The following is a 13,678-nucleotide window of genomic DNA, read 5'->3' on the forward strand; positions in this document are numbered from 1 at the left end:
CCCCACACACACGCTCAAATACATGCACAGTTAACAGAGGTCTTATCCCAGACACCCAAATGAATCAGTTAAAAGACTATGCACACTGCAGACCCTGCTAACCCAATACACGTTTAACCAGCTGTACAAAGGGTTCGCCTTTCACCGCAAGCTGGACAAACTAAGGACTCTCATCACACAACTCCGAACATTGACAAAACATGTAAGTTGAAAAGATAGAGAACTAATTCCGCATCCCTCTGCTAGATCGATAGAGAGAACTCACCGACTACATTCAGAAAAAGAACACAATCCCCAAAAACCCAGCTGATGGCACACAGCAGAAATGACTTCACAAGCGCAGCTATAGATAAACATAAAGGGCCCTTACACAACAAGCATGACGCACGCAGGATTCACCACATATTTTAGACACAAGTTACACAAAACACGCTATACAAAGCCTCAATTTATAGAAAAAGTTGGGCAACAAACACACAGTCAAACTCAAGGCACACACACACCGTCTCTCTCTCACTTCAACTATTCATACAGAGAATGCAACACACACACACACAAGACCTCACAAAGACACAAAACGCAGAATGCAGTGAAACTACACTGAAAGCACAAAGCAGATTATACCTTGAAAGTAAATTTTGACGCACTCATCACTTCGATAATATTGAAGGCCGCCCAACTGATATCATAGCCAAGCATTTGAAGCTGTAAAATGAAGAGACATTATATCAATAAGTTTCAATTCAAACGGTCTTCAATTGATTTATATTTATATTTGCTCAAGGCATGGTACGTCCAAAAGTAATTTCTGTTTCAATAGGCTATCGCTAATATGGGGGATGGGGACCAGTATAAAAGCCCAGTTGGCTTGGGAGGTAAAGTAAAAGAACATGGTTTTCAATAGAGCAAATGACTAATATACACAAGTAAGAACGTAGCAGTCACCTCATATGACACAAGGGAACAAGACAGAGTGAGAATCCTGATCTGTGTGAAGTTGTCAGAATAAACCATGAACAGATACTGACTTGCCTCCTGGATATGGAAAGTTCGGAGACTTTATGAGATTTGTTCATCCAAGGGCTGTTTACCAATGCTAAGAGGGTGTGGGGTCTGGGAGGGCAGTATACAATGCCTCTGTCACAGAAGCAAGCTCTGAAACACACTCATGTCTACTTTTGGAGAATTTAAACGCTTGCATCTTTCCAGCTGTCATATAAGATATACTTAGTGCGCATGTTGCACATTTTCCCAATAAAAACATTTATTTCCGACAGCCTAAAATTTGAATAATATTTGTAGAACAGCTCTCTGTAAGCTTGTTTGGTGGGAGGCTGAAGTTCTAAATTTAACCAGGTACGTGTGCATAATTATTTTTTAAGAGCACAAAAGCAGATTTGTGTCCATTTTTTCGTATGTAAACAATGGATTAACAAGATCAACTAGTAGAATTTCACTGCCAGAAATATTGTGCAGTGAAAGATCCAAAACCTCCAAATTTTGATTTGAAGTTATGGACTAACACACTGATATATGTCATACAAGCCTCTAGCTGAAGGAATCTGTAGGTCTTCAAAAATGGAGTATTAGACATATTTGCATACTCTCCGTTGGTCCAATAAAATGCTCAAACAGTAGACTTTCTAGTCATACTATATTCACGATAAATAATTTGAATTGTGCCCGGATGCACCATGCTTGATAACCGGCTAGCAATGTACTATGCAGTACTCATTTTAATCCGCAAGCCCTGGCTTTTGCAGGCTGTAAAAAACGTGAAGGTACGATTGCACCAGAATGTTATCAAGCCGAACTTCATCAATACATCAAAGAACAGTTTCTTGATTGTTGTTTCTGTGAAATCTAGCCTAGACATTCAGTGCTGCCATCTGTTGCCTGGTCCTAGCTGTAAAGTACTACTGGGTAGACGGTACAACTGTAGTTTAATCTAGAGACGCGGGACTATAGGGAGAGCTCTGTTGCTGTGAGATGATGAAGCACAGCTCTGTCACTGTATAGAAGCAAAAGGGTAGGAAGCAGAGCTCTAATTTATTTAAATAGCTCGACCAAAGCCAACACTGTGGCTACCTTATGCATACTGACTTCCCCTCTAAATAAAAAGCCCTTACTATCTTCATACTTTTAATGTTTTATTAGAAGCTATGCAATTTTTCCAAAGCACTTTGGAAGCCACACACAATGCCATTTGTTAAAAGTATATATATTTCTCTAACTATACTTCTGTTTTTCCAAACCAAAAGAATCTAGCTGGGGGTGCATCCTCAAAGCTACTAAACATACAGTGATAAACACTTATCTGGTATACATACGTAGGTGAGCTTGCAGACTGCATTGGCCTTGACGGCAATGTTGTCCTGTTTCAGTTCCTGCTTGATCTCATCGATGCAATTGGAGATGTACTTGGCCTGAAAGAGTGAGAAGAGAAGTGGGTTCTTTAACTGCAGCACGATTCACTCCGTGGAGTACTATTACATTTGAACATCAATGTCTGAACAGAGTGTTGCTAAGGTTTGCGAAACATGTCAATAAAAATAGGAAGAAGAAGACACCATGCTTGTGTTAGGATGAATGCACTGTGAGCACAGTATGCAACCCGGAGTGACAAAGCCTGGAGAGGCAGTAGCCAGTCATGTCTGGATCTAAACAGAGAGGCCTATTAACAATGAGGTCTTTAAGAGCTGATGAGTGAAAGGAAGAATCAGATCAGCAGCGACTGCCCATCACTCACAGCAGCCGGTATATCTCACTGCACTGAAAAGGAAGGTGATCTGATGTATCTATGCTTCCATCAGCCAGCTCCTTGCGTAGGTTAACAATAGTTGCAAAGCCTGATTTAAGCAAATGTCGAAAAAATGCGACCAGAAAAATACTGCACCTATTTATATGATATCATTGTTAGGAGTAACCCCTGTTACCATAAATTGACAATGTAAAAATAACGTCAATTAATGTTTATTTGTGAAACAAAATTACTTGCGAAGATCTCCTAATACAATTTCTAAAAATAATATTCTCTTGCAATAATGATCATTTGTACATTAGATCCTGTGAAGTGTGTTCGCCACTGTTTATTCAACCCAGAATCTAACACAGCAAAGGAGGTGAGTAAATGGCATCAAGCGGGAGGTCTACAGCAGCACATCAGGCATCCGTGATGCAAAACTGCTCAAAGATAGATTCATGTACCAACAGCATTATCACGATCTGTAGCAAGCCTTAAACATGCCTGGCCGCCCTTTCACCAGCAGCATAGAATCGATCATTAACAACTGAACAAAATATTCTTCTTTGACAAGTGGCAGGAAGCACAAACAAATCTGCAGCAGTGGCTACACCAAAATAGTCATCCAAAACTACTGAAATGTGAGTAAAGTGAACTCCACCGACCGAACTGCATCTACAATAGTGGACTGGGAAGACTGGAGCAAAATATTCAGTCTGAAAACAAGTCTAAAACACAATGTGTGTTACAAAATGCCCAAATTACTCGATACCAAAAGAAGACGCTTTCAAAACTAATTGCAAAGCCACAAAAAGACTGGCACAGCATAGTGTATAGTGGTTCTAATATGAATTGATGGAAGTCCTCGGGTTTCTGTGAGGAGTTAGAAAGTCTGAAGGAGGCCTCTTCAAAGAATTAGCCAAGGGAGATATCACAGTGATACGAAAGGTGAGTAACAAGTTAGCGAGTGTGAGGGAGACTATAAAGAAAGCATTTAAAGTTAGGGTTGTGGCCAACAGGTCATAAAATACTGGTTGCAATTTGCAACCAGTATTTTTGCAGTTAGTACATAGGTCTCTTCACCAATTACTACACTAATAGGGCGCTTTGCAAATTAGCTATTCTGTAGGGGGTCACAACTCAACCTACTTAATGAATATTAATGAGGTATGATGCAAATAGTGACCCACTGGGAATCGCAGCAATCACAGGAATGGCGGCATGCAGGTGTCAGCAGACCACCATGTCTGTGAGTGCTTTTAAATGAAGAATGTTTTCCCTTTAAATGCAACCCCTTTTCCTTAAAGGAAAACGGGATGTGTTTAGAACAAAAAATAAATAAATACATAAAAAAAAGTGTAAATTTTGTTTTTATGAGCAGGCAGTGGTCTATTGGACACTACTATGATTTGACATTTGGAAAGGATGCCCTAAACACACCCCTTTCAAATACATTTTTTTTAAAAATCGGTATTAGGTCAAAAACCCAAACTACAATTTGCTAATGTGTTACTGAATCGCAAGTTGGGTTTGATACATCAAAAAAGGCCTTTTTTATGGTCGCAAACAGCCTGAATCTGCGAATTGGGCCGTTTGCAACTGAAAAAAGGCTTTGTGCATCTGCCCCTTACTGGCTGTGGTAAGAAGGTATTACTAATGCAGTAGAATTAAGTGAGCTGGTTGCACCTGTAATGGTACAGAGAAAACTGACAAGAGTGATTAGGTTGGGTTAAGCCAGAGAAGAGCTATGTGAAGGCAGCTATGGAGACAACTGAACCAAAACACTAAGAGGAAATATTAACTTTCCTAGGGGTTGTGTTTTTTTTGGTAAATTCATCAGGAAGTTAGCAGTTGGAAAAGTTCATTTGAAGAGATTAGTCAAGAAAGGTATGAGATCTGAGTAGACCAGGGATTGCAATTAAGAATTTACATCTTGAAAGGAAAGAATTATGTCAAAATGGAGTGTTAGAATGTATGCCCAAAGGTTAAGGATAAGGACTAGTGGTACTGATACAAGTGGGTTAGGCCACAGCTATTCGAAGAGAAAAGGGGGAAGGTCACTATCATACGTGTCCGGTTAGTGAAAATAAAAGACATAAAATCAAGTTTAAGTGGAAAAAGAAGCCTTGGCAATGATTTGGACAATTCCAAAGCCTTAGATATTTGTTTGGATTAGCAGATCGGTTGTTAGAGCATATCACAATTCTTTAAAGGAGCAGCTGGCACATGCATAGGTTCTGAGTATCCATAGGTGTGCTACAACTGCGCAACATGTATATGGTGTGTACCTGGGTCAAGAAATCAAAGTGCTGTTACTCAAGGCTCCCGAAAGTTCAGAATGGGTGAATAGGTTTTTAGTACATCAGAAGATGCCATTTTAGAAGAGAGATTGAGGAATGTGACTGGCAGAGCTACTGGAATAAGGTTTGTGACAAATTCAGAGGGACAGGTTTTTGAGAAGGAAGGAAGTTAAGGAGTCTGGATACTGGTTGGTTTAAGAGGAGCTGTGGGTCTTGGTAGAAAATTCTGTTTAGAGAAGGCAAATCAGTCAGAGTCGGAAATGAAACAGCTGATGGACTATCTATACTGGGAGCCCTCAGGAATAACGAAAATCAAACCCAAGGAGAAAATGGATTGCCTGTGGCGCTAAGTGATAAGAAGTTGTAAAGAGAGGCAAGAAAGCGTGCAAAGTTCACAGATAGTGTGGGCAAGATTACCGTGTTTCAGTATTCGATAGATGACCTACCTTGTGTTGGAGAAAGTTAATCTAGACATCGTACAGTCATTTGGATGGCCAGCCGTGATAGTCTTGTGAAGCTGGATCGCCAATGCAAATGGCAAGAGTACATGTAGTATTGAAAGCCTCAACAATTAAATGGCATTGCTTTTGACTGAGGTTTCCGCAGCACAAGGGCTCCCTGTTTTATATCTTCTGATTGCGATGTTTTATTTTATGTAGGAAAGAGAAGATATTTTCAAAATTAAGGGGATTGTAGACTGATCATTTGGTGGCGAGGTTCAGTGGGGCCTGAAGGTAGGGTGGTGCAGAGGAGCAAAAGACGGATGATGAATGAGTGAAAAATGGGAGATGTATGAATGGGTGGAGACGAACAGACACAGCCCCATGTGAGTGCAGGATTGATACCATTTAAAGAGGAAATCAAACACTGTGTTGTGTCCAGGTTGGTTAAGATAGCTAATGAGCAAACAAAGCAAAAAGGCGTTAATGCAGGAAAAGCTACAAAAACGTGGAAGTTAAGTAGAATGAATGGGTGAAAGTCAGACTTCGAACAATTGTAATGAAAGGGAAGGGTTGATATACTGAACTTTAAAGAGTAACAAAGTTAATTATTATGAAAACAGTGGATGGAAGGATGTGGAATTCGGAGGACAGGAGCTGTAATGAGAATGTTAGGATAAAAAGTGCATGACGAGATTGGGAAGGGGTAGGAGAAGGATGAGCCAAGCAAGAGGTGGGATAGTGAGGAAGATTTGATGTTATGAATTGAGGAAGCCAATAAGATTTTCCAAATACTGTATGCTGTGCATGGGCGTTTATAGTTTGTTGTTGTCGGTGTGTCTCTCTCACTTTTAGCAGGAACTTTAATGAAGGTCCGCAGACGTTAAATGTTGGTGCAAATGAATGTTCCAATGCTTAATTTGTGCTGGTGATTTGTACTAGTAGTCATACTGTGGACCAAGACTTTTTACTGTCATCAGACTTTGATCCAGATTGCAACAAAGAGAAAAGCCGAACAGGGAGGAAAGTGTAGAAAGACAGAATATAGGGACTAAAAGAACCTGTAAGAATGAGATAGCGAAAGGGAAGAGACGTTTGTAGAAGAAAGAGGCATAAGGTGGAAATAGGACGAGGCAGACAAGTCAAACCAAGGTGATACTATGATATCTGTTGGCCTATATCACTGATCCTACACAGCAAGACTGCTGGAAATAACCATCATTGGCAAAGCCAGTAGGTAGAGCCGAGTTGACCTATTTACTCTGTTGGTGTTACTTGTCAATGCATGCACACTCAGGGACTGCTTGAAAGAAAAAAATAAGTAGTTCACTAAATGCGAAAAGTGGAGGGGTACAGGCTGCCAATCAAAGAATAGAAACAAATCTCTAGGAGAGGGCAAACACATGGGGAAGGCAAGTCATCAAATTAAAAACAAACAAGTGAGTGTGGTAATAAAGTTAACCAAGGGCAAGCAATGGAAGGGCTCTATTCTCACCGTACGTTTTTTGGTATGGTCCACGAGAGGCGATCACTTACAGGCAGGAAAAAGCTGTCTGGTAGGCAATACCAAAAAGGCAAAAGGGGAAAGGGAGTGGGGGAATCTACTAGTTAAAGCCGGGATTCCGACTGATAGTGAAATCACAATCTGTAACATCCTCTTTCAGTGCATTCAATATGAACAGGAAATGCAGAGCACACACTGCGCAACATTCCAGAATGAAGAAGCATCTCACAAAGAGGAAGCGCTATAAAAAGACTGAAGCGAGGTCTGCTTTAATGTACAGCCCGAGGAACTACCACCTGCCGTGAACTAGCACAATGTAAACATGAGCCGGGGAGATGCACAATGAGTTCACCACTGCCGAAGACAAGGCAGGCTCCCAGAGACAGTGAGGACTGGATACTCTTCAGATAGGCCCGCCTAACTGACCATCGCCTGAACACCAATTCTAAGGACGGGTTTAACATCCCCAACACACAATGCCACAACTAGCCCACATAGTAGTCAGTGTTCATTAAACTGAAACCTGCCTGCAATAGATGGTTTACAAAAACACCTCACAGCACAACGGGTAGAAAGGAAGTAAGGCTCCGTGTGTGTGCGCACTACTGACTATACTAGATACACACTGCCACAACTTGTTAAAAATGTGGCTGTTTAGTATGTTTGTGCTTATAGCTGTCACACTCCATGTTGACGAACGTGCTAGTGCCAGTGCCCCCCTTGTGGGGGTAGGGACTTTCCTTTGTCGTGCGGCTGCTAGGGAACATGTGGGCACGGGCGGGACCCTTTTGTCGATGTATGACGAGCTTGAGGATGGGAGTGCCCAGGAGGTGAGGGCTCGCCCTGTTACAACCACCAGGTTGTTATCCTGGAATGTAGTTGGTCTGACAACCAAACTGTCCTGCCCTGAGTGGTGTGCATTCACTGATACTTATGATACATGTATATTCTAGGAAACTTGGTCAACAGTCTCAGTGCACTGTTCAGGGTTTGTGACATAGTAAGGAGGCACTTTTTCCTGGCAGGGGTACACCAGCTCTGGGTTTAACAATTTGGTCAAAACTACCCTTAAGTGTAGTATTAAGGAAATTGTGTTAGATTCCCGGAACCTACTGTGCATTTCTTTAATGTCTCCAGGTACGGCTACATGTTTCATCTATAATGTTTATTACAGCCCAACTATAAGAAAATCCGAATCTGGAGCAATCCAAATGCTATCTGTCCATTTGGCGGGTCTACCGGGCGAGACTGTTAAGATTGTAGGAAGAGATTTTACTTCTCAGTTTGAGCCCCTACATGCTCATGTGGAATTTTATTTAAGCAAAGAAGACCAATTATGGCACCCCCCGAGATAGCTAACCTCCTATAAAAAAGGATCTCCCCCACCCCCTGGCTCTCCAACTTAACTCCTTAGTATTGAATGGAGGATTGAGAGTGTGTAATGGTAGGTCGAGGTCGGATAAAGAAGGCAAACATACCTTCAATAGCCCACAGTCCACAAGTCTAATTGATTACGGTTTACTTGACCTCCAGCTCTGGCCGAAGTTAAGTGATATGGAGGTTGTTCCCCACCAGGATAGCGATCATAATGTGCTGGATCTAGAACTAAGGAATCTTATTTTAACTGCATAGCCAGAGGATAATGAGCCTTTTGATAAAAGTTTAACTGCGGCCCCAAACGAGCGAAGGGTAAGGTGGAGTGTGTTATCACATTCTAGGGAGTCGATCACTGAAGTCTATAAAGCAGTTTCTGAGGCGATTGGGGAGAAGATGTCACTATTAAACACACCCACAGACCAGAGTGGGACTCTAACCAACTTCAGTCTCATCCACGCCCAAATGTTTTCAAAATTAGGTGCCATTTTTTCAAAAAGGCCAGCCGCTCAGTTAGGAAGCCTAGATCTCCAACGTGGTACAATGCAAGCTTCAGTCAGGCTAAGAAGGTGCCAGCAGGTGCAATCAAATCAAATGGCAGACTAGTAATGCAAGCATCCAGAAGGGGACATAAATACCCTAAACGGGTGGTCAAGAGAGTGGGAAATCAAGAAATGGGAAGGCATCCTTGCAGCAGTTAAGAGAAAAGATGGGTTTATTCCTGTGGAAAATTACATTACAATGTTAGAATGGGTTGCACATTTTTCTAATTTGAATTCTCCTGAGAAGAAACCGGACTATCATGACCCAGATAACTGTGATGTAGCTACAGCTAGTTACACTGATCCTCAACCAATTATTAGATTATCCACTCTGATAAGCAGCATGCAGGAGAATATCCGTTTTGGTCTTGAGGAAGTAAGTCAGGCCATTAATAAGACTGCGTGGTATAAAACCAAGGGGGGGTTGATAAGATCACTGGGGATCTTTATTTGGATGAAGTTCAAGTATGGACTCCCTATTTTACTATCCTTTTTAATGCCATATTGAAAGGAGCCACTATTCCTTCAACCTGGGCTGGAGCTGAGATCGTCCCTATTAATAAGAAGGGGCCCAGAGTCCTCCCCACTAATTATAGGCTGATAAGCCTAATTGAGAGCACTCAAAAAGTCTTCTCTAGGGTCATCCTTGGCAAACTCCAAGACTGGATGACCACTTTTGCTATACTGACCCCTCTACAAGCAGGCTTCAGAGAGCGTTCTAGCACACTGGATTAGGTCTTGTGTCTTTATCTATTATACTGGAAGACTGTACAGTTGGGGGGTGGGCGCCTATATATGGTGTTTGCTGACCTTAGGTCTGCTTTTAACCATCCCCTGTTTGAAGTTGTGGCAAACTCTGGCCGATATGGGGGTTCCGCTCTATCTGCTGAATACGATTATAAGGTTGCATGATAACTTCTTTGCCCAAGTAAGATTTGGGCAGATGGGGGAGCCGACTAATAGCTTCCTGGTTAATAGGTGAGTCAGGCAGGGGTGAGTCCTTGCACCCAAGTTATTTTCCTTTCTCACAATTGATTTAGTAAGGTATGTAGAGCAAAGTGAGTCTGACATACCGCGCCTGGCCAACATCAGGGTTCCTTCCCTGAAGTCTGCCGACGATACATTACTTCTCTCCAAATCTCCCATGGGCTTGCAAAAAATTCTTGATAGATTTGATAATTTCTGCAGAGTGAAAGGCATACACGTTAATCTTGCAAAGACTAGGTATATGGGTTTTAATCCCTGTCACTCCACTCACCCGAACCCAACACTGATGGGGAGCCCTCTGGAGCGAGACCACACCTTTGAGTATTTGGGTGTAGTCCTGACTTCAGCATTTCAGATGGCAGCCTCACATCGCAAGGTGTGGACTAAAACTAGATCAAATCTCTGGGGGGGGCTGTTGAAGATGCATACGGTGTCCCCATACAGTCCCGTTTCCCCGGCCCTAAAGGTCTATAATCATAAGGTGCTGGGATCTGCTTTGTATGGAGTCAAGCTCTAGGAGCATAAACAGGTACCCACATTGATAACCACAGAGAAGCACTTTATGCGACAATTGGTTGGCCTACCAATAAGTACAAAGCTGCTACCCCTGCAGATGGATTTGGGGCTTGAAAGTATCTCTGACATAGTGAGGTAACATCTTCTGTTTTAGAAGAGATTTGGTCAACACTGGAGTTGAGCTCTCATCAACAGGGTTTTGTCTGAAGAGTTGTGCCTGCCCGGGGGTGGGCAAACTCCTGTGGGTTAAGTATGTGAGAATCACACTAACTTCCATCAGTCTTGAGCGCCTGTGTCCTGCTCCAGAACAGGCATGCATGATCTCTAAGGAGCAAGTTAAGAGAGCTTACTGGTCATACCAAAAACACTTACTGTATAGTCAGCCCAATTTGGGTTCAATGACGCAGATCTTTCTTATGCAGAAAGTCGATTTTGCACTAGAGCAGTTCATGGATGATATAGAACCTAGCGACGCAAGAAAGCTTTGGTCTGGCAGTTCGGGCTGGACTGTTCCCATGGGGAGCAGGGTCAAGACTGATTCGCATATGGCAGGGTCCAAACAGGAATGGCTTGGTGAGCAAAAAAAGTGATGGAGCCATATCTGTGGCTAGAGGTGAATGTTTGATTTGTTCTACATTCGGCCCATCATCTGTTGTTTTTGCATTTTGCAACTCATGTCAAGAAACTATTGAACATGTTATATTCTTCTGCCCCATGTATCATAGCATTAGGATGAAATGAGTTGTCCCACTATGCCACAGTTTTGGGGTAAGGGAATTTAAAGCAGCCTAAGAATTATGCAATCTGACACAAAGCAATTTGTTGTTTTTGCAGTGTTGAGACTCCTGATGGGAATGTAGAGGATTAGGCAGAAAGCACTTTAACAAAAATATTGTAATGCACTTTTAAGGTAGCCACTTAACTGTCTCCATTCGGTCTTAACTTCTTTTAAGCTGTTTTATCTTATTTTTATGTTTCAATTTATTTTATTACACTCAATATGTTATGGATTTTCTTCTTCTCATTCTTTTATTTTAATTTTATGTGCCTGTATCTGTTTGATTTTTTTATATATTGATGGCGAAATTCACTGAATAAAGATATTGGATTGGATTAGGCTTAAAACGATTTGCTAAACGTATAAAATGTTCATGACCATGTCCATTGGAAATCTCCAAGCTAGCAGTTCTTACCCTTCTCTTCTATGCCCCCCCCACCCAACCCACCACCACTGAATGAATCGTTGCTCCAAACCAAGCACCTCAGTCTAAGCAACTTTAAGTCCTTAAACATCAAAGCACACTCAAAATACAGAAAAAACTAAATCAAACAAATACACAAACAAATATTTTATTGGATTCACAAACAAAAAAACATTTTTAAAAAAATCACTTTTTATTGAACAGGAAAGTTGGAGCTTTTTAATATATGGTTTTATTAATAAAAGGCCAAGTGAAATGGGACAACTCCAGCATATCACTCTCTTTTTGCTCTTAATGCAAACTTTCTTTTTTTTTCTGCCTACCATTGCTTCCATTGTACCACCGATATCCATATTAGATTGTTGCTGTACTTGCATTGCTCACAAGAATCACGCTGAGGATACCAACTTACTTTTTAGCATCCAATTTCAACTTTTCAAATTTTAAAATGTGTTTAAAAATATTAGGTTTTATAGTTGATTTTTTAAGCAATTGCTGACTCCTTGACTAGGTGTCATGGACTCCAGGTATAAACACCACTCTCTACAGCAGCCTCCTTTGCAGACTCACAAAATAAAAAGCCAACCATCTCTGCCTCACCGAGTGGTCACTGCCAGAGTTGTGAAGAGCACACTCACTCTCCATCCACTCCCATTGTCCAAAGCACTGGGGCAACAGTGGAGCCTCCACAACAGTCAGCTGGCTGTCTACACCAGCAGCCTCCTCCCAGCACAGACTTCACCAAAACTGCACCTAAATGTACCTAAAAGTAACCAACACAAATGGCTAAAAAAGACGTACCCAGCAGGGCTTCCTTCCACTACCTGTAAATGAACAGCTTGCTTCCCAAGGAAGGATTCAGATCACCCTAGAGATGTGTTACGGTTCAGACAAGGGCCAGAGAGTGGGATCTGTAAATGAGACGGTCTTCAATAGGACAAGTAACAAAACAATATTTCTAATATTAAACAGAGGAATTAACAAATTCACGACCTGGGGTTTACAGTTCATGTAGTGATAAACGAGGCAAAAATGTATGCTGCCAACATGGAGTGCAATTACAACTCGGAACACTGCAAGACTCGCCCTGAGCTCAGGTGAAAGAAGTTTTCACGGCCTGGGTCATAGTGCCTAACACATACACAATCACACTGCAAGAACCGCCCGCCTGTGGTCAAGGATAATAAGGTTAATAATCCAAGTTAGTACTTCGGCAAATCTGGCCATTCTGTATCTTTCAACTGCCAATCTAAATAAACCAACAAACTAGCATTTGATAGTAAGAGGTGAATTACTGTAGCAATTCCTGTCCGAAATGCAACCTTACATCCTAAATAGACGCAAGGGTACACTTTGAAATAAAATACAGTGCTAAATGCATTTCACAAAATGTTACAGACATGTACGAAAAGCGTGTGTAATTTTTCCAAAATGGTTAAATAGGCAAAAGTAAATTATGCAGATTTCACACACATTGCCCTAGATTGGGTTATACTGGGATTTACAGCATTATTGCGCACTCAAGGCGAGGCCCGAATACACTGCTGTAAGTCTGGTGAGTAAGTACCTACTCCGTATGGATCATTCATATAGTCCTTCATGGATCATTCATATAGTCCTTCATAGATCCTCCCCGGAACTTAGCCAGAAGTAAATTAAGTCTGTTTAGAAATTGTTAAGCTACCACCTTCCGAGTGTTACACTTGCAGAGCAAGTGCCTTTACCGAACCATTGTTCTGAATTTGTGCATCAAACAGAAATGTAAGTTTAAAAACACTTGCCACGGAACCCAATGAACTTTTAATAACGCAAAGCATGTTTTATCTCATGAATACTGCCATCTGCAATATTTTTTTTGTTTTTTTAGAGTGGTGCTTGAATTTTCCAGTTTTATTTCCAACTCCTGCAATAAGTATCCACAGCAAAATAAGTAATGTGTTGATTTCCTATGCGTTAAGTAGACAACCCGGGAATCCCGTTCGAACCAACAGTCCAACCTAAACCAACAGTACTCAGTTCTTTAAACTACTCTATAAAGCTCTGCAGCCGACAAGGATACTGCTTGCACTT

General features: G+C 41.5%; 1 protein-coding gene across 1 annotated transcript in view; it reads right to left on the reverse strand.

The window, feature by feature from the left end:
- Positions 1-13,678, reverse strand: part of AP3D1 (adaptor related protein complex 3 subunit delta 1) — a 437,106-nt gene that overhangs the window by 377,832 nt on the left and 45,596 nt on the right. The window contains exons 2-3 of the mRNA XM_069217822.1: positions 2,331-2,426; positions 625-705 (exon numbers count right to left, since the gene is read on the reverse strand). Coding sequence (XP_069073923.1) covers positions 625-705; positions 2,331-2,426 — 177 coding nt within the window. The remainder of the gene's footprint in view (positions 1-624; positions 706-2,330; positions 2,427-13,678) is intronic.

This window comes from Pleurodeles waltl, chromosome 12 (assembly GCF_031143425.1).
Source record: "Pleurodeles waltl isolate 20211129_DDA chromosome 12, aPleWal1.hap1.20221129, whole genome shotgun sequence".
Taxonomy (NCBI): Eukaryota; Metazoa; Chordata; class Amphibia; order Caudata; family Salamandridae; genus Pleurodeles; species Pleurodeles waltl.